The following is a 21,749-nucleotide window of genomic DNA, read 5'->3' on the forward strand; positions in this document are numbered from 1 at the left end:
TTACACTCAACATCCGTAATACAAAGGTCCTCTACCAACCTGCCCCCGCCACACAGCACTGCCCCACGATTATCAAAATCCATGACGTGGCCTTGGACAACGTGGACCATTTTCCATATCTCGGAAGCCTACTGTCAACAAGGGCAGACATCGCCGACGAGGTCCAACACCACCTTCAGTGTACCAGTGCAGCCTTCGGTTGCCTGAGGAAGAGAGTGTTTGAAGACCAGGACCTCAAACCCGGCACCAAGTTCATGGTCTGCAGAGCAGTAGTGATAACCGCCCTCCTATATGGATCAGAGACATGGAGTATGTACAGCAGGCACCTCAAAACACTGGAGAAGTACCTCTACAAGATCCTGCAAATCCATTGGCAGGATAGACGCACCAACGTCAGTGTTCTCGATCAGGCCAACATCCCTAGCAACGAAGCACTGACCACACCCGACCAGCTCCGCTGGGTGGGCCACATCGTCCGTATGCCCAATATGAGACTTCCAAAACAAGCGCTCTACTCGGAGCTTCAAAACGGCAAGCAAGCCCCAGGTGGGCAGGGGAAATGCTTCAAGCCTCCTTGAAAAAGTGCAACATCCCACCCACACCTAGGAATCCCTGGCCGAAGACTGCTCAAAGTGGAGGAAAAGCATCCGGGAAGGCGCCGAACACCTCGAGTCTCTTCGCCGGGATCAAGCTGAAGCCAAGCGTAGACAGCGAAAGGAGCGTATGGCAACCCAAGCGCCCCACCCACCCGTTCCTTCAACCACCGTCTGCCCCACCTGTGACAGAGACTGTAGGTCCCGCATTGGACTCATCAGTCACCTGAGAACTCATTTTTAGTGTGGGATGTCATCCTCAGCTTCAAGGGACTGCCTAAGAGAAGATTTCCCTTCGCAGAGGGGTCAACAACTAGGGGGCATAGAGTTAAAGTAATTGGCAGAAGGTTTAGAGGGGATTTGAGGGGAAATCTTTTCACCGAGAGGGTGTTGGTGGTCTGGAACTCACTGCCTGAAAGGGTGGTAGAGGCAGAAAACCTCACCACATTTAAGAAGTACTTGGGTATGCATTTGAAGTGCCGTAACCTACAGGACTATGGACCAAGAGCTGGAAAGTGGGATTAGGTTGGATAGCTCTTTGTTGGCCGGCGCGGACACAATGGGCCGAAATGGCCTCCTTCTGTGCTGTAAATTTCTATGATTCTATAATAAAGAGTAGTCAGCACGGATTTCAAAAGGAAAGATCATGCTTGACTAACCTTAGTGAATTTTTTGAAGAAGTAACAGAAAGAGCAAACAAGGATAAGCTAGTATATGTAATATATTTGGATTTTCAAAAGGCCTTTGATAAGGTACCGCATAGTAGACTCATGACTAAGGTCAGAGCATGTGGATTTAGGGTGCAAGTAGCAGAATGGATAGCAAGCTGGCTACAAAATAGAAAACAGAGAGATGGAGTAAAGGGTTGTTACTCAAATTGGCAAAAGGTGGGAAGTGGTGTTCCACAAGTAAGTGCTGGGACCACTGTTGTTGACTGTTAAACCATTTGGACTCAGGAATCGGAAGAACAATTGCGGATGACACCACATTGCGGTTTCTAGTTAATATTGGGGAAGACTGCGACAAAATACAAGACATTAATAAAATTGCAGAATGGGCGTGTAATTGGCAAATGAACATCAATATAGATAAGTGTGAGGTATTACATTCTGGTAGGAAGAATAAGGAGGCCACATACTCATTGGAAAATAAATGTCTAAATAGGGTAGAGGAGAAAAGATCCACATATGACTAAAAGTAGTGACACATGTTAATAAGACCATAAAAAGCAAACAAAGCACTGGTGTTCATTTCTAGAGGGATAGAATTGAAAAGCAGAGAAGTTATGGTAAACTTGTATAGAACCTTGGTTAGATCACATTTAGAGTATTGTACGAAGTTCTGGTCTCCATATTATAAAAAGGATATATATATAAGGGCACTGGGGAAGGTGCAAAAATGATTTACAAGGATGATATCGAACTGAGAGGTTATACCTGTTAGGAAAGATTGAATCAGCTGGGGCTCTTTTCTCTGGAAAAGAGAAGGCTGAGGGGTGACCTAATAGAGGTTTATAATATGAAAGAGTTTGATAGAAGAAATGTAGGGAAGATCTTTCCACTTGTGGGGGGAGACCAAAACTAGGGACAATAAATATAAAATAGTCACTAATAATCCAATAGGTAATTCAGGAGAAACCTCTTTACCCATAGAGTGGTTAGAATGTGGAACTCGCTACCACAAGGAGTAGTTGAGGCAAATAACATAGATGCATTTAAGGGGAAGCTAGATAAATACATGACGGAGAAAGGAATATGATATGTTGATAGGATTAGATGAAGTAGGGTGGGGGGAGGCATGCGTGGGACATAAACACTGGCTTGGACAAATGGCCTGTTTCTGTGCTGTACATTCTATATAATTCTGATGTACCTACAGAATACATCACACTATTATAGCAATTTTTTGGAGGTGGAGGGAGAAGTGTTGGCCAGGACACTGGGAGAGTTCCCTGCTCCTGAAATGGTTTCATGATATTAAATATCACCTGAATCACATAAGTAGACAGGGCCTTTAACACTTCATTCCAAAAGATGGCACCTTCAACAATGCCACACTTCCACAGTATTGCACTGGAATGTCAGGCTAGAGTATGTGTTTATAGCCTAGAATGGGATTTGAATCCACAACATTCTAAGGCGTGAAAGTGCTATCAACTGAGCCAAGCTGACCCTCCTCAGCTGGAAGATACAATGAAGGAGGGGCACTTGATACCTAGGGTATGATTTTGTTGATAGGACTAAAAATGGAGGTTGTTTTTCACTCAAAGAGTGAGTAAGACTCTACTTTTAGTAAGTACCATTTTTTGCACCAAAAACAAATCTATGGAAGGAAAACAAAAATCTGAAGGTTGGTTAAAGCCTAGTCATACCTGTTTGGTCTAATAGTCATGAGTGATTGGCATGCAGCAAATAATCTTACCCTGTATCTAGCAGTACCTTTTACTGTACAGTTATCTTTGTTTCCACAAATCTTGGCATTCCCTGGTGTAAAACAAACTGTTTGCTATGCCTCTTGTAACATGTTCTTGAAATGCAGTTAAGTCAGAAATGTGACATTTAAAAAAGAGTTACATGAATTCTATTCACCTGGCAGCTATTTTAGTAACTGCAGAATATTGTTTATTGTAAAGTGGTCATGTATTGCTCGGTAGCCCGGACAGTAATTCATATGGAAGGAGGTCTGCCAGAGACTGGAGCTGGAAGGCCAGCGACTCACATTTCTGATATCAAGCAACCACTCACTAGTTATGTACCAAACTTGTGCAACCTAGAAATGGAACTGTCAATGGAGAAGTGCTAAGTACACCAGCTATTATGTGTTGTGCATGGTGCAATTGGACTATGTCTCAGATAGTTCTGTAAAACAGAAAAATGGATAAACACTAGGAGGATAAAATGCTTGATGCAATTAAATTTAGCCCAGTTAATTGCGACTCCCATAAAGAAAAACATTTTGATGCACGCCTCAGTATTGCTATCATATATCTTTTGTTGCTCAATATATTCCCATTTTATGTTTCATCAGTGAAGATAGCCTCCTAACTCCTGGACAACAATCAGGAGACTTTTGTTTGGTGATCAGCACCAGAGAATTATCAGTAGGTCTTTCATATTGCACCATCACACATCCCATCCTAACCAGCTGCCAAGGTGTGAAAGTGCAAACTAATGGTCATTTTTAAAGTATTATTTTGTTTTGACAATTTGAACACTGAGGCAGTTAAGGTGCTTTATGACACCATGAAAAGGACATTGTGAAGTCACAGCAGTTATTGTGACAGATTGGAGTACAGCTGTTCCCTGGCAACAGCCACTCAAAACTAACCAAGGGCGAGCAAGCAAACGCCCCCCCCCCCCGTTGAATTGAACCAATGGGAAGGCGATCGGGTTGATTGACGGTAGGAGCTGTCCAATAGGAAAAGGGCGGCGATGACGCAGTATGATATAAAGAATGATGCGGGCATTCGCACCTCAGTTGAACGACCAGTTATCCGGGTTAGAGTGGTTTAGGCAGAGCTGTCGGTATGCGAGAGATCGTGCATCTTCAGGCTGGCCAGTGTGGCAACCAGATAGGGGCCAAGGTATGTAAAGTTGGCCGGATTAGGATTAGGGCAAGTCGGACATTTTTGGAACGGATGGTGGGGGGTGGGGAAATGGGGGCCGGACCTCTGTTGCGCTGCGGCCAGAGAGTGGCCGCGTGGGGCCGAATGTCGGGTCGGATTTTAAAGCCCAATTTGTGGAGGCTGCTTGGGCTGTGTGTGGGCTGGGTTGGCGCTCAGGCCCATGGCTGACCGTTACGCGCCGAACTCACCGCTGCTCCTTCGTCATGGTGAATGGCGGCCGCCGGCGCTCGAGCGTTTGAAAAAGCTGCGCGCTCCGGCAGCACGCGTGCGCGGTTGCAGCCCCGGCGCTGTCAATGTGGGCAAGGCGGCGTGCTGCGCATGGGCTGTGGTGCCGTGTGGGGGAGAGATGTACAGGAAAAAATGTACTTGGCATTCGGCTGCTTCCCGCCTGCCTCCTTTCGTCTTGCGCTTCACATTCCCGCCGCGAGAGTTGTGTCCTTTATCGGCTTGATGTACTTGGTTTTACTGGTCTCCGCTAACACGCACTCGCTTCTGAGTCAGAAGGTTGTGTGTTCAAGTCTCATCTCCAGAGATGAACTCCAATAATCTAGGCTGACACTGCAGTGCAAGACTGAGGTAGTGCTGCACTGTGCCCCCCCCCCCCAACCCCAAGTGGATGTAGAAGATTCCATAGCACTATTTCAAGAGGAGTAGGGGAGTTTCCCCGTGTCCTGGATAATATTAATCCCTCATTCAACATCACTAAAACAGATTATTTGGTCATTATTATATTGCTCTTTGTGGGAGCTTGCTGTGTGAAAATTGGCTGTTTGTGTTTCCCACATTACAACAGTCATTACAATTCAAAAAGTAATTGATTGGCTGTGGGATGTTCTGAAAGGTGCTTTAGAAATATAAAGAACATTAGAAAATAAGAAATAGGAGCAGGATTAGACCCTGCTAGCCTGCTCTGCCATTCAATAAAATCATGGTGGATCTGATCTTGGCCTCAACTCCACTTCCCTGCCTGCTCCCTATAAACCCTGACTCCTTTATTGTTCAAAACTCTATTGATCTCCACCTTTTTTTAAAAATATGTTCAATATCCACAGTGCTCTGGGGTAAAGAATTCCACAGATTCATGACCCTCTGAGAAGAAAATCCTCCATCTCTATTTTAATTGGTGACCCCCCTCCCCATTAAACTATGCCTCCAGATTTCCCCCTGAGGGGAAACATCCTCTCTGCATCTGCCCTGTCAAGCCATCTCCATAATCTTGAAATCTCCTCATCTATATCCCTTTGCATATTATTTGTGTCCTTACTACTTGCTTTCCCACCTATCTTTGTATCATCAGCAAAGTTGTCTACATTACACTAGGTGCCTTCATCCAAGTCATTAATATAGATTGTAAATAGTTGAGGCCCCAGCACTGATCCCTGTGGCACCCCACTAGTTACAGTTTGCCAAACTGAAAATGATCCATTTATCCTTACTCTTTTCTGTTCATTAGGCAATCCTCTATCCCTGCTAATATATTGCCCCCCAACCCCATGAGCTCTTGTCTTGTCTTGTGCAGCAACCTTTTATGTGGCACCTTATCCAATGTCTTTTGGCAATCCAAATATGTTGCATCTACTGGTTCCCCTTTATTCACCCTGCCTGTTCATTACATCCTCAAAGAACTCTAGAAAATTTGTCAAACATGATTTCCCTTTCATAAAACTATGCTGACTCTGCTTGACTACTATGATTTTCTAAATATCCTGCTACTAATTCCTTAATAATGGACTCTAGCATTTTCCCAATGATGGATGTTAAGCTAACTGAGCTATAGTTTCCTGCTTTCTGTCTCCTTCCTTTCTTAAATTATAGTTTTACAATTATAGTGTTACAATTATAGTTTTCCAGTCTGCTGGGACCTCTCCAGAATCTAAGGAATTTTGGTAGCTTGCAACCAATGCATCTACTATATCTGCATCCACTTCTTTTAAGACCCTAGGATGCAGGTCATCAGATCCAGGGGACTTGTCCACCTTTAGTCCCATTAGTTTGCCTAGTACTTTTTCTCTTGATCAGTGTTTGTTTTAGGTTCTACCCTCCTTATAGCCCCTTGATTATCTATTATTGGGATGCTTTTAGTGTCTTCTACTGTGAAGACCGATACAAAATATTTATTCAAAATCTCTGCCATTTCCCTGTGTCCTATTATTAATTCCGCAGTCTCATCCTCTAAGGGACCAATGTTTAGTTTAGCTACTTTCTTTTTTTTTATATGCCTGTAGAAGCTCTTGCTGTCTGTTTTTATATTTCTTGTTAGTTTACACTCATAAGCTACCTTCTCTATTTTTCTAGTCGTCCTTTGCTGGTTTCTAAAAATTTCCCAATCCTCTGGCCTACCACTAATCTTTGCAACATTGTACACCTTTGTTTTCAATTTTATACCATTCTTTACTTCCTTAGTTAGCCAGGGATAGTTCATCCTCTCTTAGTCTTTGTTTCTCACTGGAATATATCTTTGCTGAGAGTTATGAAATATCTCCTTAAATGTTTGCCACGGTTTATCTACCATCTTGCCCTTTAATCTATTTCACTTTAGCCAATTCTGCCTTTATACCCTTGTAATTGCTTTTGTTTAAGTTCAGAACACTAGTTTGAGACACAAGTTTCCTGCCCTCAAACTGAATTTGAAATTCTACCATGCTATGATCGCTCTTCCCTTGAGGATCCTTTGCTATGAGATCATTCATTAATCCGATCTCATTACACATTACCAGATCTAAAATAGCCTGCTCCCTGGTTGATTGGTTCCACAATTTTCTAAAGAAACCATCCCGAATACACACTTCCTCCAGGCTACCTTTGCCAATTTGATTTGTCCAATCTATATGAATATTAAAATCGCCTGTGATTACTGCAGTACCTTTCTTACAAGCCTCCATTATTTCTTGATTTATGCTCTGTCCTACAGTATAGCTACTGTTAGGGGGCCTATAGTGATTGATTTATTTTTCAGATCCTTTTGAGTCTTTCATTTTGATACTTGGATATATTTTTGTTTTATTTCCCCCTGTTGTGCATTTCTTCTGCTTTAAACATCCCACATGAGACTAATCAAATGAATATCAATTAGTCAACCAAAAAAATTGCCAATGCTGGAAATCAAATAAAAATTAAAAAAAAAATAATACTGGAAATGCTCACTAGGTCAGTCAGGATTTGTGGAGGGAGCAGAAGAGTTAACATTTCAAGTGAGTCAGAGTAAAATGTGTGATTGGATAAGTGCTTTTTAAAAAAAAATGTGAACTGTAAGGGTACTTGTGAATGAGATTGTTGGACTAGGTGAAGTGCTAATTGCAGTACTGCAGGGGACAATGCTTTGGACCCCTGTTTATTATTCATCCAAACGACCTGGATACAGGTTGGAGTTTGAGCACAAACCTTGGTAATATAATATGTAGCATCTCTTCTACTTCCACCTCATTCATAAGGCTGATGTGTGTATTCCCTTATTTCATTCTAATGAATTTGTGGTCAAGCTTTACAGTGTACTCTCTACCTGTGAGGACAAGGAGAAAGACTGCAGGGAGCACAGCCACCATGCAGACCAAGGCACCTTGACTCAGAAGGCTGTCCAAGGGGGGGGGGGGTTGGTGGTGTAAGAGTAGAATAGAAATGTGGTAATGGTGGGGACTCATTATTATTTATTATTATTATAACTAGGGGAATAGATTGTCTTCTGTCACTAATAATGAGAATCCCGAAGGGTGTGTTGCTAGGGTAAAGGATATCTCTCAGCGGCTAGAGAGAAACTTGGAAAGGGAGGGGGTAAATCCAGTTGTCGTGATCCATGTTTGAACAAACAACATGGGTAGGAACAGGGAGAAAGTCCTACTGAGTATGAGGATTTGGGCTCTTAATTTAAACATCAGGGTTCGACGGTAATCTACAGATTATTGCCCGAGCCGTGTACAAATTGGCATAGAAGCAGACAGATCAGGAGAATTAACATGTGGCTAAAGGGCTGGTGTGTGGCGGGGAGAAAGGGGTTCCCTTTCATGGGATACCGGTGCCAGTTCTGGGACAGGGAGGAGCTGTATCGATGGGACAGGCTCCACCTGAACCTGGAATGGGACCTGTCTCCTGGTGGAAAGGGTAAATAGGGAGGTGGCAAAGGCTTTAAACTAGTAAGATGGAGGGAGGTATCTACAAGAAACAGAACCAGCCTAAATATAAACCAAACAGGAAAAGAGAGCATAGGAAAGAATAAAGTAAGGGAGGACATTTATGGCAAGGGAATAAATAGTTATAGAACAGGAGTCTAAAAAAAATAGTTACACAAAGTGAGAAGTCTTATTAAAAATGGGTTCACCTGCCTGTACAGCAATGCACACAGTGTCCGTAATAAAACAGGGGAGCTGGGAACTATTGACTTCCTAACACAGATGAGGCTGCACACAGGAAGGTTAAAGTAACAGTGACCTCAGTCTTTAAGACACTCCAGAGTGAAGAACAGGCCTTGGGGGCCGGTTTATATACAGTGCCCCCAAGGGATGCTGGGATCCCTTGGGACTTCAAGGGATGGCGAGGTGATGAGTATCTGTAAAGCATGCACTCCCTGTTGGCGGAACATGGGACTGCATGCTTTACAGATACACATCACCTCGCCCGCCCCCCCCCAACCCCATGTCAGAGAAAACTATTTACAAGGTGAGGTGGTTGGGATCCTTTCTTTCCCTGTGTGGACTACCTCTGTACAAATGTCTGTTCTGGTGTGTTGGCTGTGCCCTTGCTGGTCTGGTGCTGTTGGCCCTGCAGGGCTGCTGGGTGAGCCTCTCCTTGCTGGGCTGTTGGGCGTGATGAGTTCGAATTCCTGGTCTGGCGTGGTGTCGTTGATCCTTTGGGTGTGTTGTGGGCTCGCAAAAGGTGGTGTCTGCTGTGGGTTGTTCAGGGCTGTCTGTGAACCGCAGCCTCGTTTGGTCCAGGTGCTTTCTGCAAATTTGTCCATTGTCTAGTTTGACTACAAACACCCTATTCCCTTCTTTAGCTATCACCGTGCCCGCAATCCACTTGGGACCATGTCCATAGTTTAGCACATACACGGTCATTAGATCAATTTCCCATGACACACTGGCGCAACCATTTACATTTTGTTGCTGCCACCTGCTCTCTACCTGATCATGCAGGTTGGGGTGAACCAGCGAGAATCTGGTTTTAAGTGTCCTTTTTAGGAGTAGCTCAGCCAGGGCACCCCTGAGAGCGAGTGGGGTCTCGTGCAGTAGCTGAGCAGTACTTGGGAAAGGTGGGTTTGGAGTGAGCCTTCTGTGACTCGTTTAAGGCTCTGTTTGATGGTTTGTACTGCCCGCTCTGCCTGCCCATTTCGACCTCTTCAGCCGCAGCCCTACACGATCCAGTCGCTGGAGGACTCCTCCAGGATTTGTAGGTGCTCGGCAGTGTCCTGACCCATGACCAATATGTCGTCCTGAAAGACCACCGTGTGTGGTACCGACTTGAGTAGGCTCTCCATGTTTCTCTGGAAGATCGCTGCAGCCGACCGAATTCCAAATGGGCATCTGTTGTAGACGACCAGTCCCTTGTGCGTGTTGATGCAGGTGAGTCCCTTAAGACTCCTCCAGCTCCTGCGTCATGTAGGCCAAAGTCAGGTCGAGCTTGGTGAACGTCTTGCCTCCTGCCAGCATCGCAAATAGGTCATCTGCCTTGGGTAGCGGGTATTGGTCCTGTAGCAAGAAACGATTAATAGTTACTTTATAATTGTCGCAAATCCTGACCGTGCCATCACTTTTGAGTACTGGAACAATTGGGCTGGCCCACTTGCTGAATTCCACTGGGGAGATGATGCCCTCGCGTTGCAGCCTGTCCAGCTCGCTTTCCACTCTCTCCCTCATCATGTGAGGTACCGCTCGCACCTTGTGGTGAATGGGTCGAGCCTCTGGGACCAAGTAGATCTGCACTGTCTCCCTGGAAAAGTTTCCAATGCCTGGCTCAAAAAGGAAGGAAATTTGTTAAGAACCTGGGTACATGAGGCCTCAATGACATGTGATAGCGCTCAGATGTCATCCCAGTTCCAGCGGATTTTGCCCAGCCAGCTCTTTCCAAGCAGTGTGGGTCCATTGCCCGGGATAATCCAGAGTGGCAGTTCGTGCACCTTGTAGGTGACCTTGACTATGGCGCTGCCCAGGACAGTGATGAGCTCTTTGGTGTACGTTCTCAGTTTCGTGTGGATGGGGCTCAGGGCTGGTCTGAATGCCTTGTTGCACCACAGTCTCTCAAACATCTTTTTACTCATGATGGATTGGCTAGTGCCAGTGTCCAGTTCCATGGCTACAGGTAAGCCATTCAATTTTACGTTTAGCATTGTAGGTGGACATTTCGTCTCAAATGTGTGCACCCCATGTACTTCAGCATCTGCCTCCTCTCTGAGGCTTGAAATTGCTTTGATCCACCATGGACCGATCTTCCTCTGCCACACGTGGTGATCATCAGGTTTTGCAGAGCTTGCAGCTCATTTGCAAGCTTGTTGGAGGTGCCCCATTGTTCCACAGGTCTTGCAAACATACCTCTTTGAAGCGGCATGAATAGGCTGAATGGAAGCCTCCACACTGCCAACAAAGTGTGAATTGCCTTGCATTCATCCTTTGTTGGGGACTGAATCATCTGGGTCACCTGAGGCCTGCTGGCAGTTGTAGACTTGTGGTTTCTACCCTGTACATTTCTGCTCACAAACACAGTTCGTTAATTTATGAACATTGCTAGCACTTGGGTGCTGAGATTTGTTTGGTGTTATCATTGGTGGACATAAACACCTGTGCTATCGCAATGGCCTTACTGACGGTCGGTGTCTCTACAGTCAAAGGTTTTCATAGGATGGTCTCGTGGCCAATGCCCAGTACAAAAAAGTCTGAGCATTTGCTCCAGGTAGCCATCAAACTCACATTGTCCTGCAAGTCGCCTTAGCTCGGCAATGTAGCTCGTCACTTCCTGACCTTTAGATCACTGGCATGTGTAGAACCGATACCTCGCCATCAGCACGCTCTCCCTCGGGTTAAGATGCTCCCAAACCAGTGTACACAGCTCCTAATATGACTTATCTGTGGGTTTCACCAGAGCCAGAAGATTCTTCATGAGGCTGTAGGTCGGTGCCCTGCAGACCGTGAGGAGGACCGTGCTCCTTTTTGCAGCGCTTCCTCCTTCGTCCAGCTCGTTGGCTACAAAGTACTGGTCTAGCCATTCGACATAGACTTCCCAATCCTCCCCCCTCTGAGAACTTCTCCAGGATGCCCACAGTTTGCTGCATCTTTGCATTGGATTTGTATTCTCGTCACCAGTTATTGTGTTTCTAACACAGATGAGGCTGCACACAGGGAGGTTAAAGTAACAGTGACCTCAGTCTTTAAGACGGAACAGACCTTAGGGGCTGGCTTATATACAGTGCTCCCAAGGGATGCTGGGATCCCTTGGAACTTCAGGGGATGAGCTCCCTGGTGGCAGAACATGAGTGCATGCTTTACAGATACCAAACAGAGACAATTATGCATTGAGGAACCAGACATAGTAGGAATTGCTACAGAAAAATCAGTACTGGGAATTAAACATTGTAGCGTAGAACATTTAGAAAAAAGTGACGCAGCTATCAGCAAGACAAAAATAGAAGTTGTGATGGAGATGAAGGATAATAAGGATCAATCACACTAATAGGTGCAGACTACAGACTACTAAAATAGTGGAAGGGAGGTGGAGCAAGAAATATGCATACAAATTAGGGAAATGAGTTTTAAAAAACCCAGCAATAATCATGGATTTCAACTACCCCGATATTAATTGGACATGGGTTAAGGAGATGAGAATAGAGTTCCTACAATGTGTACAGGACTAACCCAATATGTAAAAAAAAAAAACTATTTGGTGTTGGATCTAGTAATGGGGAAGATCAGAGAAGTAAAAGTAGGAACATCTAGGCAATCGTGACCATAATATAAAGCGCTTTAAGATGATTGAGAAGGACATAAGTATGATGAAAACCAGGGTAATGGATTTTTGAGGGGCTGAGAATAGATCTCGTGGAAAATAAAATGGGCAACAATATTGGCTAAAAACAATAGAGCAGCAATGGGAAACATTTAAAACTCTGTTCAACAGAGTGCAGGAACAATATATTCTGCTAAAAGGAAAGAACAATCTAAACATTAATTGGACTCCATGGATTAATAAAGCCATAAGGGAACAATTGAGGATTACATTAAGTACATACAGCAGGGAGTGCATGATGAGAGAGAAAATGAAAAGATTAGGAGAGAAGTCGAAAAACAATTGGGAAGGCAAATGGAATTATGAAATTTAAATGATCAAGGAACAATACAAAATAGTAAAATATTTTACAGGCACATCAATAAAAGAAGGAAGGAAGGTTGGGATGGGAATAGGGATAGACAGGGTAATACCACAGATAACGATAGAGATGGCAGAAATATTAAATCATTTTTGCTTCAGTATTTACCAGGGAGATAGAACAGGTGGACATGACATTGGGTGATGAGCTGTGCATTTAAAATAGAGGGAATATATTCAATAAACTAATCATACTCAAGAAGATAAAGCCCCCGGTACAGATGGATTGCATCCATGCATTTAAAAATAATCCGGGGAAGAGATAGCAGAGGCATTGCTACACATTTAATAATTCGTTGGCTATCCGCCAGGCTTTTTCTAACGTCATGCCTATTATTTAAGAAGGGGGCTAGAACATGTCCAGTGAATTATAGACCAGTCAGCTTACCATTGGTAGTAGGAAAAATAATGATTTACTAAGTGAAGGAGAAAATGGAAGGACACCTGGAAACCAAAAATATAATCAGCATGGATTTCAAAAGGGAAAGTCTTGCTTGACCAATATCATTTAATTTTTTTGAAGAGGTAAGAGAGTAGACCATGCTAATGCAGTAGATGCAATTATCTAGATTTTGAAAAGGCCTTTGATAAAGTATCCCATAATAGACTGATGAATGAGGTCAGTGAATGTGGAGTTAGGGGGGAAAAGTAGCAGAATGAATAGCTAGCTGGCTTCAAGACAGAAAGCAGAGTGGGAGTTAAAGGTGGGTAGTGGTGGTCCACAAGGATCAGTGCTGGGACCATTGTTGTTCACAATTTACATTAACAATTTAAACTTTGGAATCAAAAACACAATTTATAAATTTGCAGATGGCACCAAATTGGAGGGGGGGGGGAGAGATAATCTAATACTGAGGAGGACTGCAACAAATTACAGGAGGACATTAATAAACTAGCAAGTATGGGCATATAATTGGCAAATTACATTCAACACAGATAAATGTGAGTTATTACATTTTGGTGGGAAGAATACAGAGGTCACTTATTACTTGGAAGGTGTGAGTCTGGGTGGGGTAGAGGAGCAAAGGATCTGTGTACAAATACACAAGTTAGCAAGGCTGTGAAAAAAGCAAACCACGCACTAGAGGTACAGAATTTTGTTAAACCTGTATCGAACATTGGCTAGACCAGAGGGCTCAAATTTCCCCAGGAGTTACCCCGCTTTTTTTTTTGGAGCAAATTTCCCCATTTAAAAATTGCAAATTTCCCCATTTAACTTGCTCCAGTGTAAGTCAGTTAGTTAGGTTTTCTTTTAGTTTCGTTTTTTTTCCTCCAAAAGGGGGCGTGACCAGCCACTTGCGTCTGATTTGGCCAGCTGAAAGTTACACTGGCCTAAGTTAGTTTAGAGTATGTGGCCACTTTTGTAGGCACAGAAAAATCTTACCTACATTTAAGAAATCAGTGCAGGGAGCCAGAGATTGGGTGAGGCTGGTGGGGGGAGGGGGGCACCCAGCTTGGGTCTGGCTGGTGCGTGAAGTGGGAGTGAAATTTGAGTCTCTGGCCTTTGTGCTCTTATTGCAGAAGCCAGCTCCCTCATGGCATCTGCCATTGTCTGCACACCCTCTGAAATGCCCGCCCTGACTTCCCATCTTAGTGCAGAGATTTCACCCGGTAGTATGGCGACCTCATCACGCACCCTTCTGACGGCCGCCATGAGTGATCTTATGAGGGCATTGGTCTTCTCGCCCAATGAAAAAACCTGATTTACTTCTGCTGAGGGCTGCTTCTCAGGAGAGACTGGTCGGCTTCTCCTTCTCATTGTGGGTCTACCTAGTGGCACCCCTCCAGTGCAAGGCGTAGGCTGGCACGGTGGGGCACTGGGTGTCCCAAGATGCATTTTCCGACCGCCACTCGGACCCTCGACCTCGAAGGTGTGAACCCATGGAACTGTTAGCGTGAATGTTTTCTCGGAAGAATCACTCAACACTCAATCGGTTCCAACGCCAAAGCGGCCTTTTATTACGCCGGCGGGGAGGAAGCCTCTGGTCTAGATCCAGGCACCTCTCTCCAACAAACAAAGAAATTCATCGATTATTTATATGTTTTACAATAGTTCATTACAGTTACTCAGCCCACTTCGGCTGGACACAATCCAATCATAACGATTATAGGTTTCTTTAACCCAGTAGAATTCCCCTGATACCTCAGGGGCTGTATGTTTGGTTTTTGTCAGCTCGGGCTGATTAATAACCTCGTTATGAGGTAGGCCTCCTTATCTCTGTTCCTCGGGGCTTTGCTGTGCGAAGTCCTTGATTAAGGACATTCCATACTGGGTACTATAATGGTTCGTTAGTTATCTTGTCTCAAGTGGATGATCCAAGGCATTCCCGGTAGTGGGCCTCACTAGGTCATTGCTCGGTCAGCCTCAGTCAACAGTTCATTGCTTGACTGACTGAGTTCCCATCATGTTTGGGCAGCCATTTTATATGTGGCCACTTTAAACCTATGAGTTTAGATATATTCATCAGGTGCCTAATGCCTACAACAGAAGGTTGCCGAGGAGCCAATGGAGGGTTCTGGCTGTGTGATGCTCTGATATGTCCTGATCGATATCGCGATCGGCATTCTCCTGAGCACATATTTCCATGGACGCCCCCCCACCCGCCTTGGTTTGGAGCGCACTCATCTGGATCCTCAGGATCTTGAGTGCTGTCTTTTTCTGCAAAAGACAACACAACGGTCAAATGGTTAGCAGCACAGGAGGGGGCAGGATGGGTGGCATGAGTAGTCTCCCATGTAGCAGGCCAGTCAGCAGGTTGATTTGAAGGGCCACTATGCATTTTAATGACTCGCCCTTGCCCTCGTGTGTGGGTCCAGCTTGTGCAGAGCTGCTGCTTTTTCTGCCAATGCAAGGCAGCAACCCTCTGTTCCAGGGGTGTCAGTTGGTGCAGATTTGGCGGACCTCCTCCTGTTCTAGTTCTCCCTCTTGCTGTGGGCCAAATTCTTCTGCAAAGATGAAAATATAAATTGTCAGACATGATGTGCTTCTGATGGGTGGGACATATACAGATGCTCACATTTTCCACTGCAATTCAATTTAAAGATGATATTACGTACACTTGTAAATGTAGATTCTTTTTTCTCAATCTGGTTCAGTAAAATTACTGAGTCGAATACCTCTTGTGCTTTGAACAAAGCAGTCTTTATTTTACCGGCCGGCAAGACCTATCAGACAGAAGATATACCCTCTGGATAGAGCGTACACACTCCCTACGGATAGGTGAAGTTACATCGTAAAGCGACAACAGTTATACATTCTCGGCAAAAGATAACCAGATGGGGCTAGAGTGACATCCTAGTTCAACCTATCTCTTTTGGTCCCTCTTTCCCTTTGTCCACTCATAAGCCGACCTAAGTATGGTCTGATTTTAAACAAAGACCGTCTGTTAATGTTTCAGGTTAATAACATGATTTAATAAGACCTTGAGGTTTTTCTGCAAGCTGTGGGTTTTGTTTCAATATGTGTTCGTGTTGTAACATTTCGCAGTCTCGAGTCCGAGATGTCATGGCTATTCCTCCATGAATTCTTTGTTAGCTTATACTGTCCCTTTCCAATTCCCACGTTCTCAACTTCAATGTCTCTATACATTTTAAACATTCACGCACTCTTTTGTTGATTTCTGGATTCTTTTCCCTCAATCTGGTTCAGTGAAATCACTGAGTCGAATACCGATTGTGCTTTAAACAAAGCAAGCTTTTATTTAAAAAGCAAATCCCGATCGGGGACCTTATCAGACAGAAGGAATGCAACTCTGATCGCACTCACTTCCTATGGACAAAGTGACGTTACATTGTAAAGGGACGACGGTTATACATTTTCAGCAAAAGATAACAAGATAGGGCTAGAGTGACATCCTAGTTCAGCCTATCCCTTTTGATCCCTCTTTCCCTTTGTCCACTCATAAGCTGACCTAAGTATGGTCTGATTTTAAACAAAGGCCTTCTGTTAATGTTTCAGGTTAATAACATGATTTAATAAGACTGAGGTTTTTCTGCAAGCTGTGGGTTTTGTTTCAATATGTTAATGTTGTAACATTTCGCAGTCTTGACTGAGATGTCATGGCTATTCCTCCATGCATTCTTTGTTAGCTTATACTGTCCATATATAATTCCCACGTTCTCAACTTCTCGACTTTATACATTTTTAAACATTTACATTCCCCCCCTTATCATTCCATGATAACACTTAGGATCATTCTAGGAGTATCGCATTCATCCGTTCACACTCTATTTCCTGAATCATATTGTTGTTAGTGTCGAGTAGTTCTTTAGTTCGTTGGATCATAACTCGGGAGCCCTTGACCACGAGGGTTTGCTAACCTTGCCATCATTACTTTACAACAAAGGTTAAGGCAACCAACAATCAAACAGGTAATTATTACTACGATGAGAATAATTGCCCCATGCATTAGATAGGATCTCCAAGATCCATCTGATAGCCCATCAACCCAGCTAGATCCTTCTGCTGGTGTGGATAACTTCTTCACCTCCCTTATGTGATCAGTGAGATTGGTTATGTTTTCTGAACTATCAGTGCAACATTCAGATCCTTACATTCCTATCAGGGCACACGTTCCCCCTTTCTCAGCTAACAGGTAATCGAGGGCCATTCGGTTTTGTAATGCTACGGTCCTAATTGCTCCCATTTCAGCTGTGATGCCCTCCAGAGCTTCAGCAGTATTGTTAGCTATCTGTTCCAATATCGTCTCTAGGTTCTGTACTTCATCCATGAGATGTCCTATCCTGATTGGGAACATCATGACCCCAAAGAACTTGTCGGGGGTGATGGCTCGCTTGTATCGGCTGGAGGCATGTGCTTCCGCTAGGGTACGTACTTGCTGCACAAATGGCACCACATATCCCAGATAACAGGACCCTGTCCATCGCCTAGGCAACCAAGGATATGCCTTATGACCGCACATGAAATACGTGCCGTTAAAAGCTGCTTTCTGATATATTGCTTCCGGGTCCCAGGACTGGGCCCACAAACCTCCACCTGTTTTATTTGGAAGGTGAGGATGGTGACTTGTGCACCTGTGGTGATGTTGAGACTGGGCATTTGCTGTACCCTATGATATGTCCCTTGTTACTGGTGTCATTTTGGGTTCGACATATGTCCCCGGTTGGCCTCCCAATCCCCGAGGTATTGGTCAGGGCTAAGAATGGGGGTTCCTTTCCAGTCGTAGGTTGGTTGGTACCATCCCTGGAACGTCTGACTAATGGGGTCTCCAGTACTCTCGCACTTGGTGACCTCCCCGTGGTCATTCATGTGGTGACGGTATGACACTCCTCCTGATCTCTGTGATCCCTCTTTTGACCCGCCTTTCCTCTCATTTGTATTGGCCCCACTTCTTTCGTGATAGTTTGGCTCTGAATCCATCTGACAGTCTCAGGGTTAGTGGAACGGGGCGCAAAGGAATTCCCCCTTTGGAATGTATAGGGATATGTGAACACACCCAACATCTCAAAGTTCCTATTTTGCGCATAAACATAAGACATATACAAAAAGGTGTTTACATGGAGCTCTCGTCTCTGTCTCCCCTCCCATGCGCCGAAACTGTCATATTATACAGACACAGTTTCATCTTATGGCTCAGGATTCAGATAAATAGTCCAATTATTTTGCTGATTAAGAGTTCGGTTCTCCCGTCTCTCTTAGGTCACCGTCGGTGTAGCTGGCTGTCTATCACTATGGGTAAAAGTTCAAACTGGTCCACGTTACAGTTAGGATCTCAACGGCCTTGTTCAGCTATGGAGAAGAGGAAATCTGGAACAGAAACAGGAATTAGAATACCAGTAAAATAGGTTCGTTAGAGGGTGGTGAGCTTGCAGTGGTGCAGGTGAACCCAGGCACCCCTCCCCTCAACCTTGGCTGCAGTGGGGGTAGCAAGCAACACCTAAAAAGGCCCCTCCCATCATGGCTCCAATCCTTCCGAATCCACCTCTTAATCAGGACATACTTCCCAGGTACCACGAAGGACGATTCGGGTAAAACTGGGAGGTCGAGGTGAGCCTCTCGAACCTGGTTGTGAGCTAGTCGCAGAACCTGAGTCAGAGAAAGAACATAGGTGGTCATCAGTCAAGCTGAGATACCATATCTAGGAACAATTTCCCTCATTAACACCTTAACAACAGTTTGAGCCTTATTGTCCAGGGTAGGGTAGGCTTCAATCCATCTGCTAAACACATCTACTATTACTAACACATATTTGTAACACTGAACTTTTTGCAACTCCATGTAGTCCAACTGAAATGTGTCAAAGGTGCGTCTTACCCGAATTACAGGGGACTCCCTTCCCTGGATTATGTTGCTGGCAAACCAGGCAACGACTACTGATCTGGGCGAGCGCCTGGAGTCTAGGGTGCCACCAAGTAGCCAAAAGTGTGTCACTCATGGTCCTTGCTCCACAATGAGTAGCAAAAATGCATACATTCAATAACCCATAGAGCCAACTCGTCAGACATGCAAGTCTGTTCCGCGGGTGTAGTCCAGAGTTTAGAAACATTGTCATAAGTACATCCATAATTTTTCCACAACAGTTTTTCTTTTTCAGGAGCGTCCTCCTGTGCTTTAATGACGTCTTGAATGGTTGGCATTGGTTTTTCCCGAGGCTGACTTATCTTTTGCAAGGTTTTAATCTGACTCATCTTTTATCCATGCATGTCGAGGTCACTCCGTTAAATCGGAGGTCAGGGTTAGGTTGGGTTTGTGGATTTCCCACCGTGGGGTACATTGGCTCTTTTGCCACAGGTGATGGTGCTATGGCTGTGCACTGTACTATCTGTATCTGTTTGGTCCTGTTTTTTTTTAATCTCTTTCAGCTTATTTATCTTAGCCTTTTAACTCTTCAATTTGTTTTGTTTGAGTCAAGTATTATTACATAAGCTAGTTCTATTTTATTCTGACTATCCCACCATTTCCTTTATCTGTCAGGTGAGTCTTTATTCTATTAAGAAATCCAAATTAATAATGTTCAGTATAAAATGGCTGTCAATGGAAAGGGTTAACTCCTTTACAGGTTTGTAAGAAGACCTGATGTCATTACGTGACTTCACGTAATCATCTGAAAAAAAAAGTCTTTGTGAAAACTTGCTTAGAAATTAGGAATCTGTTAAACAGCAGAAATCATTAGTAAAGCCGTCATAATAAAAGTCTTCTCAGGAAAGGCAGCATTTTAGATTAAACTCCAATTTTTTTTAACTTCTAATTCAAGTACTTGCCAAAGATTTTTTTAAATTGATTTACAACAAGACCACACATTTTTAATAGCTATTTGTTTACTGAAATTCAATTTCATCAGCCTCGGTCAATGCAAGGCCAACCATTTGACTACGTAGTCTATCAATACCCTTTTCAGAGGTCCGAGTGGAGCTCTTGGTACGTTTTTCGTGCGCGCACTCTTTCTGACGTCTACGGTTTTAACGTCCTCCTTCTGTCTAAGAGTCCTCATTTAGTGGCGTTCTCCTGCCAACTTGACAGAAGTGATGCATCTTTTCAAACTGCAGTGGAACTTTCTCATCATTTAAAATCATTATCAATGGAGTGTCTTTTACCTCTTCCAAATTTTTTTCAATTAAGTCAATATCTTTTTCACAGCAAATATCAGCTAGTATTTAGTAAGTTATGTCCTTTTCCATCTCAGAACACTTTTTTTTTTTTCTTTCAGCACCTATTTAGTACATTGTTTTTTTTTTAAGATCTCCCTTCTTCAAATTAGGTTTTGTATTTTACAGAGGGCTCGCGTCTCGGTAAATTTGTTAATTTAAAATCATCAGACAATCGAAGACACTTTCTTTCAAATTCGTTCAATTTGTTTTCTTTCAAGGTTGCGTCTTTTTTTCGTCTTTCCCATAACTAGAGGGGAGTCTGGCACGTAGGCTGAGGGGGCTGCTTTTCGTTATCTCAATTGTTTCAGTTTCAAGGTCGTTACAATGTCTCTTCTAAACTGCTAAAGCTTGCTGTTTTTAACATTTTTCAAGTTCCTTTTACACCTTCGCAGATAGCTTGCCACTCGCCCAGGAGTTTGACCTGATCCCTGAAGGTATTTCTAGATTGTTTCCAAACCTTTGTTTTATATCTCCTATTTTCTTTAAGAGATCAGATTTAATATTTTTTTTTTTGAATCCACCTCCGTATTTTGCTGTGCCTTCTCTTAATATCTCAAAATCCCAATTCAAATTTTGTAATTTCAATCTTTATTTAAAACTTTCTTTTTGCGCTTAGAAGCTTTTTTAAAAGGCATTCTTTATCTCATTCTGAGACTAAATTTATGTTTTTCAACCCAATGTAATCAATCATTGCATGTTTTCTTTTGACAAGTAAGTGAGCGTGTCAAATAAATTCTTTTTTTTTTCAACCACCGGGACCATGTATTTTTTTATCTTTTACTCAACAAACCTATCCTATGTGCATTTCCTAACTCCGTAACTTATCCGAATATATCCACACCTGCGTTCCTAACTTAAAATGTAATTCAATAAGGTTCACACTCTTAAACTTCCCACATACAGGACAACACTACAAAGGGTTAAAAAAACTTTCACTGTTTGGAAAAAGTGGGTGGAGCTAAAACAAACCACAACTCCCCGGTTTCCCAAACAGGCTTTCATTCTGCAGTGAAAATCACACAAGTACTTCTCATTCAAAACAGACATTCACAAAAGTCTTTTCTTTCCTATTAATTGTTTTGGCCGGCTCTATTTTTCGATCCATGATCTTTCAGGGAATTCGTAGTTTTATCTAAATTACCCATCCTCTCGTCGCCCCGTGTAGGATCAGGGTCCTAATTAATCCCGATTGTCCCCGCGGTGGAATAAGTTATCTTATCCAGAGCCTAGGCGGACCAAGTGATATACAAGATCGACGCCGTACCTGGAATAAGTACAATTTTAAATTTACGTCGCCCCGCGGCTTAATTTTACGTAATTCCCTAACCTCTGCGTCGTCGCGTGATTGTCTATTTCCTTTTTCTTCCGCGTCGCCCCGCGGTTTTCCTGTTCGTGTCGCCGTGCGATAAGCCTTATTTAATTTGTTCTAGGTTCCAGATTTCCCTATCCTTCCACATCGCCGTGCGGTTCGCATTGCCGCGCGAACCTTGAGGTACCCCACTAATCACTGCCTGCCATTCTGAAAAGTCCCCATTTACTCCTCCTCTTTGCTTCCTGTCCTTCCCTATCCTAAGTTT

General features: G+C 43.7%; 1 protein-coding gene across 3 annotated transcripts in view; it reads left to right on the forward strand.

Moving 5' to 3' along the window:
* Positions 1-4,080: 4,080 nt before the first annotated feature.
* The window catches only part of LOC139232556 (tubulin beta-4B chain-like), a 106,064-nt gene continuing 88,395 nt past the window's right edge, over positions 4,081-21,749 (forward strand). For 2 of the 3 annotated variants that reach the window (XM_070862974.1, XM_070862976.1), the window contains exon 1: positions 4,081-4,176. In XM_070862974.1, coding sequence (XP_070719075.1) covers positions 4,120-4,176 — 57 coding nt within the window. In that variant the 5' untranslated portion in view covers positions 4,081-4,119. The remainder of the gene's footprint in view (positions 4,177-21,749) is intronic. The other variant, XM_070862977.1, reaches the window with a different exon arrangement.

The sequence above is a fragment of the Pristiophorus japonicus genome, chromosome 20, assembly GCF_044704955.1.
Source record: "Pristiophorus japonicus isolate sPriJap1 chromosome 20, sPriJap1.hap1, whole genome shotgun sequence".
Classification (NCBI taxonomy): Eukaryota; Metazoa; Chordata; class Chondrichthyes; family Pristiophoridae; genus Pristiophorus; species Pristiophorus japonicus.